The 9,407-nt window shown below is 30.7% G+C and overlaps 1 protein-coding gene and 1 non-coding gene across 2 annotated transcripts; both read left to right on the forward strand.

The window, feature by feature from the left end:
* Positions 1-795: 795 nt before the first annotated feature.
* Positions 796-5,226, forward strand: LOC118057254 (succinate--CoA ligase [ADP-forming] subunit alpha-2, mitochondrial). Its single transcript, XM_035069770.2, has 7 exons — positions 796-1,103; positions 1,211-1,420; positions 1,709-1,879; positions 2,186-2,309; positions 2,885-2,946; positions 3,915-3,996; positions 4,940-5,226. The coding sequence occupies exons 1-7, from the start codon at positions 864-866 to the stop codon at positions 5,077-5,079; spliced, it is 1,029 nt and encodes a 342-aa protein (XP_034925661.1). The 5' UTR covers positions 796-863; the 3' UTR covers positions 5,080-5,226.
* LOC118057306 (small nucleolar RNA snoR111) lies at positions 3,386-3,517 on the forward strand. Its single transcript, XR_004688936.1, has one exon. It is a non-coding gene; the product is annotated as a small nucleolar RNA snoR111 (small nucleolar RNA).
* Positions 5,227-9,407: the final 4,181 nt, after the last annotated feature.

Raw genomic sequence — 9,407 nt, forward strand, 5'->3', positions numbered from 1 at the left:
GGAATTCTATCTCATGTAAGCTTGCTAGAAAAAAAAAAAAAAGGGTTAAAATTAATCAATTAAAATCTCTCTAAAACCACTTCGTATTTGCATTAAATTAACCATGCACTAACTATTAAAATGGAATAAAATCCTATACAATTTTTGTGTGTGTGTGTGGGGTTTAACGATATATAAGGATATTTTTGAAGTAGTTTGTGAATATCAACTAATTAAGGTATTGTTTAGAAATGCAATGCGGTGTAAATTATATTTCTAAAAAATTTAAAATTTTTTATATTAAAAAAAAAAATATTTTTTATATTTTGAATTGTTTTGATGCGATAATTTTAAAAATAATTTTTTTTTAAAAAATAAATAAATATATCATTTTGATACATTTCAGCACGAAAATATATTTTAAAAAACAATCGCAACCACACTCCCAAGCAATCCTAAATATTTTTTTTAAGTAATTTTAAAATTGCCTCTCCATATAAATTTTACTATGCATTTAAAAGAATTTAATATTTTTTATAAATATTAATCCTAAACTTTTAATCATTGTGAGGTTAATCTTAAATAATTATCAAAAGTAATTGGATTTTATGCATGCTGTAAAAATATTTTTTAATTCAAAATATATTAAAATAATATTTTTTTAATATTAACGTATTAAAATTATAAAAGTTTATATATATATATATATATATATATATATATATGAAATTAATTATTAATTACATGATTACTTTTTTAACAGAGAAATAAAATAATTTTAAATAAAATAAAATAAGAGAATCGGGACCAACTTTTCTTATTTGCTTTCCAACTTTCTTTCTGTCAGCAAAGCCTCTTCTTTCTTCAAGGAAAAAAATAATTAGATGGCTCGTCAAGCCGTCGCGAAACTACTCGGCTCGATCGCATCACGCAAGCCTTCCTCTACCACTTCTCTCCTCAACCTCTCGCCGTCGTCGGCGGCTCAGACTCGCCATTATGCAGCGGCTCCACCACCACCTCCGGCGGTTTTCGTCGACAAAAACACTCGCGTGATTTGCCAAGGCATCACTGGAAAAAACGGCACTTTCCACACCGAACAAGCCATCGAATACGGCACTAAAATGGTATAAAAAATTTCATATTTGTTAGTTTTTATGTTTCCTAAAAAAGTTCAAAATTTGTGAGGGTGTGATTCTTGAAGTGCGGTTTGTTTGATTGTTCGCTGAAGTAGGTAGGAGGCGTGACGCCGAAGAAGGGAGGGACGGAGCACTTAGGGCTTCCAGTTTTCAACACAGTGGCAGAAGCAAAGGCTGAAACGAAGGCTAATGCTTCGGTTATCTATGTTCCCCCGCCATTTGCTGCCGCAGCGATTATGGAGGCAATGGAAGCTGAGTTGAATCTTGTTGTGTGCATTACTGAAGGAATCCCTCAACATGATATGGTAAAATTTATTATTCTTTTTTTAAAATGTTTATTTATAAAATTGATTAAATTTGGAAGTGAAATTGCATTATGTTCAGTGGTATGATATTATTTGTCATTTGATATTTTGGTATTGTTAGTTTTATTAATGGTTTCCTGATGAATTAAATTTTGGTAAATATACTGCTTTGTGGTTGGAGTTCCGATCGATATGTAGTTGATTACTGGCTGGCTCGGTTATTATGTTTGCTTTGTTTTTTCTTTGTTCTTCTGAAAGTGATTTTGAGATGATGTTTATTAATTTCAGGTACGTGTGAAGGCTGCTCTGAACAGGCAAACTAAAACTCGGTTGATTGGGCCAAACTGTCCTGGAATCATTAAACCGGGAGAATGTAAAATAGGTATAATGCCTGGCTACATCCATAAACCTGGTCGTATTGGAATAGTTTCTCGATCCGGAACTTTGACCTATGAAGCGGTAAGGCCTGATTTGATCTGCTGATAATGTGTTGATAAGATGCTATTGAATTGATTGTTTGAAGAGCAAGGCCTAATTTACTGTGAAAAAATGTCTCTTTCTCTGTGTTCCCCAGGTAAGCTTTGAAATATACAAATTGCTTCCTTGAATATGCAAGGAAAAGTGGAGTTTTATATGCCCATCTGCTTCATACTTTAATAGATATCATTGAGTGTTTTGTGACTTTAATAGGAGGTTTTTTTTTTTCTTTACATCTTAATTTATTTGTTTTCAGCCTTATGGGTACAATTTTTTTTTACTTTTCAGGTTTTCCAAACAACTGCTGTTGGCCTTGGACAATCCACTTGTGTTGGTATAGGAGGAGATCCATTTAATGGAACAAACTTTGTTGATTGCATAGAGAAGTTTCTTGCAGATCCTCAAACAGAAGGTAAATTGTTCTCAGAAATATTTGCCTGCTTGTTTTAATTATTTGTTAAAAAAGAATGTTGCAGAATTTGTTGCTAGGAATTTTCACACATAAAGAAACATACACAAACTCTTGTATGTTCAATGTTCATATAAACTTTGTCATTGAGTATGCTTTACTATTGATGGTTTAAAGCTCATGGTCTGGATTCATTGGTTAACCTTGCTGATGCACTACATAGATACTTTGAATTGTCCATGTTGTCAGTCTGTTTGTGGCTTCAAATTCTTACATACAGTATTATGATAAAATTATATGGCAGCTGTATTTTGCCTTTTATTTTCTTATAAGAATGAGTTATCTCATGATTAATAAATGAGTTTCTCCAAAACCATCTTTCAGTTTACTTAAGCTGGATTTTATTTTGGATGGGGGTGGTTAATAAATATGTTCTTCACTTCTTTTTATTTTCTTCATTTTATTGCTCTGTTTTTCCTTTATTTCTGTTGATATCAATAGATGTTCCAGAAAGAATTGCAGTAGATATTGGACAAACAGGATACACATGTGAACTATAATTGCATTATGCATTTCAGGTATCGTTCTTATAGGGGAGATAGGAGGGACTGCAGAAGAGGATGCTGCTGCATTAATAAAGGTAATGGCTGCCCATCTGTCAGTAGTTTCAGTTTGAGCTCAAAATTTTGTATATATAGTCAATTTCATAATTGGTTTAAGTAAATCCCTGTAAATTATGTGTCATATATATATATATATATATATATATTTTTTTTTTTTTTTTTTGTTTTTGAAGTATTGGTGGGAATTATGGGATCTACTGGGGGCATGAAATGTTATGAGTTCTTCTTTGTGGCTGACTTAAATTTAATATATAAATAAGCTTTCAGATTTACTATTCTGAGTATGTCAATTGTTATTTATGCACTTTTGGTGGATGCTCTAAACTCAGATTCTTATGGGTGCATAGACTTGAGTCTTCTGGTCTGTACTTTATTGGCTTCCGTTCTTATTTAAAGAAATGTTTTTTTTTATTTACTACAGCAAAAAAAAAAACTACTGCAAAACCTTGGTTCTGTTAAGGGGGAGGATAGACAAATCTCTTAGTGTCGCTTTGTTTTGAAAGAACTGAGGTAGAAAAAATCTAATAGCCAAGATATTGTTTCAGTCGTCATTCTTTGATTGATGATTTGATTGTTGCTTGTCCACATTTCTTTTTAGTTTGATTTCATTATTTGTATTTTTTTAATTCAACTGGGTTGTTGATAATGTGTTTTAGAGAATGCTAGTGATTTGTGTAACTAATCTTTAAATCAATTTTATTATAGTTAACAATTCAGATTCTGTTCAGATGTGCCTGTGTTGAGTCTTTGAAGTTTATGGCAACTCAAATTTCACAAAACCTCATGGGGGGTTGCTTCAATATCTGAAAAAAAAAATATTGAGGATATTGGATAAGTCAGTGTTTGATTAAAAATTGTAGGGTATATAAGATGTTATTTCTTTATCTTTTGTTCCTCACAAGACTCTTGCTGCATTATTGTTCTCATTGCTGGAGCATTTCTTTGTTTTCTGTTTATATGTGATCAAATGAATCCATTCTAACAGGAAAGTGGAACTGAGAAGCCTGTTGTGGCCTTCATTGCTGGACTTACTGCACCACCAGGCCGTCGTATGGGACATGCTGGAGGTATATTGTTTTTGGTAGTGCACTTTATATAATTTTATGCTTGCCTATTTGTGTGTGCATGTATGTGGATATACACATTCATATAGATTGAAGTAGGAGCAGGGCAGCCTAAAATATGCAAGATAAATGGCTCATCTTGCTGGGGAGGTGGTGGAAGGACCATGTAAATTTTAAGTAAAAGAGATTTTGGTGGAGGAGGGTGGGTGAGTGCTGAGTGGAATGTTAAGGGTTTAATTGTGTGTGAAATCAAATTAAAAATACAGATTCTCTGCATAAACACTTCCAAATTGAGTGTGGGATGAATGAAAAGTGGCCTTGGCAACTATATAGATAGAAGGAAATCAGGATTTTGGACTTGGGATGGAGGGTGCTTGCACAAATGACTTTCGAGTAACTCAGAAATACTCTGTTAATTATCTTTATAGCATCAAACCTTTGTTTCAGTGAAGGTGGTCTGAAATCAGCCTTGAATCTACTAGTCAAGCATGTTTTTGTCCCCATACCTTCTGGGAGAAAATGTATCCCCAATGTCATCCACATCAACCCTAGAACCCTAGGCGATTACTCGCTGTACGTTTTCAAGTTTCCAGGACTGCCCTACATGACTTGTGAGCGCTAAGTCGAGCTCAAACACCTCTTGATTATTACTATTGTAATTTGAACGAGTTAAATTTTCAGTACGGAGCATGAGCTTAACATTGTGCTTCTGAAATCACTGCTTCATGGCTGTATGCTGCTAAGGTTTAGTAGCTGGAGAATATTTATAGATTGCTTTTCTATGAGTTTCGTGCCCGTGTGTCCTTGTATTGACTACCCTCTCTATATGTGGTCATGTTGCTGTAGAATTTAACAATCCTTGAGAGCGATTGCAATTTGGTACAGGAATCCCTGAAATGCCTTCAAGGTGTTAAAACATCTTTATGTTTGGTCTCTTTTTGTGCAGCTATTGTCTCAGGTGGAAAAGGGACTGCGCAAGACAAAATCAAGATCCTAAGGGAAGCTGGAGTTACTGTTGTAGAGTCCCCTGCAAAAATTGGTGTTGCAATGCTTGATGTTTTTAAGCAGAGGGGTCTCGCAAATTAATTTGGACAAGTTAAGTTTGTTTTGTTGTCTGCTTTTAAATTCTTGATAATCCGGTGCAACCAAAAAAAGAAAAATCTTGATAGTTTCCTTCTTTCTCTCAGCCAAACCCACGCAGGTTTATAATGAATAAAGGAAGATTTTTGCTCCTCCCTTTGATAAATATAATTGCATGTTATTACTTCTATAATTGAAGTTGATGTCCTCCGTTTTTTATTCATTTCCCTCTCCCATAGAAATCTGCTACAGTTTTGCTTATTATTGGTTGACCTGGCTATTTTTTTCTTCTTCTAAATTCTGGTATCTAAAAATTTATTAGATCCTGACTAATCCGGGAGCTAGGTAAGGGGGGCTATAATATCTTTTAACTTGAGTTCAATTTTTTTCTGCTTGCGTCTTTGTTTATCCCTTGGCATCGTTTTGCTTTCAAAGGCTAGCATAGAGTTTTAGACCCAGATTTAACCAACAATGTACCCTCTCTGTTTTGATTTGCATCATCAATATCTTTTTCTAATTTTAATTTAGGTTTTTGGATTAGGAATTTTTTTTATTATAAAGATCATATTCTTAATGTTGCTAAATGTGTTATTATTCCAAGCTCATCTATACAAATATTGTACCCAATTCTTGTTAGATTTGAAAATTTTTAATTTAAAAAATAAAATAAAATAATTGTGTTTTTGACCCAAGCTTTAAAATAACTTTTTATTTTGAAATATTGTTTGCAAGATTAAAATATTGTTTAGGTGTATTTTTTAGAATAATTTGGTAGGGTAAAAGACTGAAGGAGTTGTAAATCATACAAATAGAATTTTACATATCATTCTTTCATTCACATAAACCTTATCCTTCTTGTGTAAATTAATAGTAATCTTGTTTTCATATAAACTTGCTCAGCTATCATTAGCTGTGGAGCCTAGCCTTCATACATCCCATACCATCATTACTTTCTTTCTAGCTTTTTACGTGTTACTTGCATAGCTGTCATTTTTTTATTAAGTACTTACTGCAAATTTTATTGCAAATTTAACATTAGTAACATTATAAATATATAAGAGTAATTGTGGTTGTTTTTTAAAATATTTTTTATGTTGAAATATATTAAAATATATATATTTTTTTAAAAAATCGATTTTAAAATCAATATATCAAAATAATTCAAAAATATATAAAAAAATATTTTTTTAAAAACACGATTTTCTTAAAATAGAACACAAGGATGGTTGTGAAACATATGCCTTTCCGTTTCTTGCTAATACTTTATTATCCTCAGAAACACATGCTATATATACTAGAATTAATCTATCCGCATGGTAATCAATCATAATTCATGAGAGATTTTGGAGAGTTGAGGTTTCCCATACTATTTCTACTATTTAATATTATTTAATAGGTCTTTTCAATGTTACATTCTTGTTTTTTAATCTTTGTAAATAGTAAAAACTCTTTCAATTTCCTCCAAAATCTCAATTAGAATGATTGATTTAGAACTTATTAAGAAAATCATTTAATACTACCTCGACAAATAAAAATCATTGCTTTATTAATGTTTTCAATTACTAATGCATGAATTTGATGTGGAAGAAGCTCATGCGAAATTGACATGACGGATAGCAGACACCTAAGCTAGTCAATTCCCAAAAACCCTCGAAATAAAAAGCACGATTATAGCCGTAGGGAAATATTTAATGCAGTATAAATCTATTAAAAAAATTGCTTTTCATTTTTTTTTATAGGTAAGGTTGGGATTGAAAGTAGATGGATCGAAAAGAAAATTTTCAAAAATACATTTAGATTCATACACCTTAAAAATAACATAAATTAAACAATTTAGATCCCTTAAAAATTAGTTTTGGTATAAAAAAAAATTTATAATATTTTTTATCACTGCTCAAGCCATTTCTAACCACTAAAATAGATTATTTTTTTATGTTCACGAGTTTTATGAAATGAGAGGGGTTTGATGGTGATTGTTTAGAATCTCAATATTGATTGAAAAAACATATCTAAACCGAGAAAAATAAATCTAACCTGGTTTGATTTCATGTTTTTGACATTTTTTTAAGTATTTTGAGTTATATATTTGTTTATGAGTGTTTTGATGGTGTTGGTAAGGTGTTTTTGCGTTGAAAATAACTTAAAAATTGAGTTTTTTTAACAAATAAAGCTTGCCCTGATTTTTCAAGCATTAGTGGATGATCTGAATTTGGGCTTTATGACACGTCACTACATGTGTATTTTTTCTTTTAAAAAATACATTTATCCCTATATTAAAAATAAATTCAAAATTAGACATGAAAGCCTTAGCTTGAAGGCCCATCAACATAGTTAGGTTTTTTCTTGCAATGACCAGATGTGTTGGAAAACAAATAATAGCAATTTTTAAATATATTTTTTTTATATATTAAAAAAAAATTAATCCAACCGGTAATAAAACTAGTGCCATCAGTCTAGTAAATCTTTATGTTTAGAGAGGTTTTTTCTTTTCTTTTCTTGGTTGCTTTCACGTTCTTTCTGAGAGAATGATAAAAACCTTAAAATAGTACTTTCCAAGTTCATTGAGTACTTCAAAATCTAATCCGGGATCATCACTCCATTGTTTGTCGAATTCAGCTCATCGTCTCGTATCGATCATATCATGTTCATTCTTCTTGTATTCATGCAACCAGAAATCTATCACTAAATCCAGAATAAGTAATATAGAAGAAAACAGGATTTTTTAAAGAAAATCCAGACATGTTAAGATTCATGGCCCTAACATGGATCATCACTTATTAGATCAAATTATTGGGCATGTTTTTATGTCAAGAATCCAACAATGAAGACTGAGTTAATTTTCTTCAATCTCCAATTCCGAGCTTGTTGTACACTTCAGCTCCTTTTGGATTAATATTAATATCTGGACCAGTTTGTATATACTTCAATTAATTTTACGGGTATTAAAATTAAATACCATATAAGCTTCTAGTGGCTATTATATTAGCAACCACATAGCTCGAACTTGAAACTACAGTGAAAACAAACTTTTTAATCTCAAGTTCTTATCACTAGATCACTTATTAAATAATTCACTTTAGCTTTTTTTTTTTTATTATTATTTTTTTATCATGGTTTTATTTACACAATACCTTTGGGACAATCATCAATAAATCTAATGCTACCTTAATTTTAAGAAGAATTGTCTCATTAGGGTGTGTTGGTATTGCTTGATTGCTAACAACTTGTCAAATAAGCCCAAAGAATTTCTCTTAGAAATAAATAATATTTGATATCAAATACAATTAACTGGTTGGTCTGCTCCAATAATTGAATCTTGAATTTTTTTTAGGTATAAATCGTAGTTTTTTTTAATTTTTTTTTTAAAATTTATAATAATTTTTTTAAAAAAATTAAAAAAAATTATTTTAAAATATTGATTTTAAACAAAAAACACTTTGAACGAGTGAAATCAAAAAAAAAAAAAAAACTAACTTCTCATAATTCCCAACACCATGCCCATTTGAGTTTAATTTTAGAGAGAAGCAGCATTTTGTTGCTTTCAGAAACCTGAGGTTTCATTGGGTCATCCAGCAGTTTTAAAAATTGTGGCTGTGGGTTTTTCAAAGAACTTGGGGTAATTAACGTTTACTTGACTAACATCAATTTTCTTTTGAAAATTTACAATTTCTAAACATTGGCTAAAGCAAAAATCTTGAAAATTTATTAGTTCCTTGCATCAGTTTTACAAGCACGCATATGATAAAAGTTAAAAACTATGAATTTGCATATATTATAGGCTCCAATCCTTTATTACATACTCATTGCAAATTATTTTTTTTGAAATTAGGGTGATAATTTTCTTATTATATGATGATAGATTAAAGAATTATTTTATTATATAAGGACATATTTAAGTTATCAATCCTATAAAATACCAAGAATTACATGTAAAAATAATATTTTATTTTTCAAATAAAAGTGTCTTATTTTTTTGGGCTTCAATAACAATTGAAGGAGGATATGTTTAATAAACTAGAATATGAGTTAAGCGATTGCAATATACGTCTTCAAAACCAAAAGGACTAGTTTGTTTGTTCTTCATAAATATAGGGACTAAGGTATAATTTTATCTTTTCTTTTCCATCCACTCACTAACCCTTTAATAATTTATTTATTTTTCGTTTTTTAATCCTAATCCAATTTCTAGCAAATTAGATGCCAAATTCCCAACTCAAGACTAGTCTTGAATCTTGATCTCTCTCCCCTGTTGATTGATCAAAGTATATCCTATCACAAATTAACAAGTCATCCATCCCATCTCTAATCCTCTTAAAACCATAATTAACCTCTAT

Source organism: Populus alba, chromosome 15, assembly GCF_005239225.2.
Source record: "Populus alba chromosome 15, ASM523922v2, whole genome shotgun sequence".
NCBI classification, from domain to species: Eukaryota; Viridiplantae; Streptophyta; class Magnoliopsida; order Malpighiales; family Salicaceae; genus Populus; species Populus alba.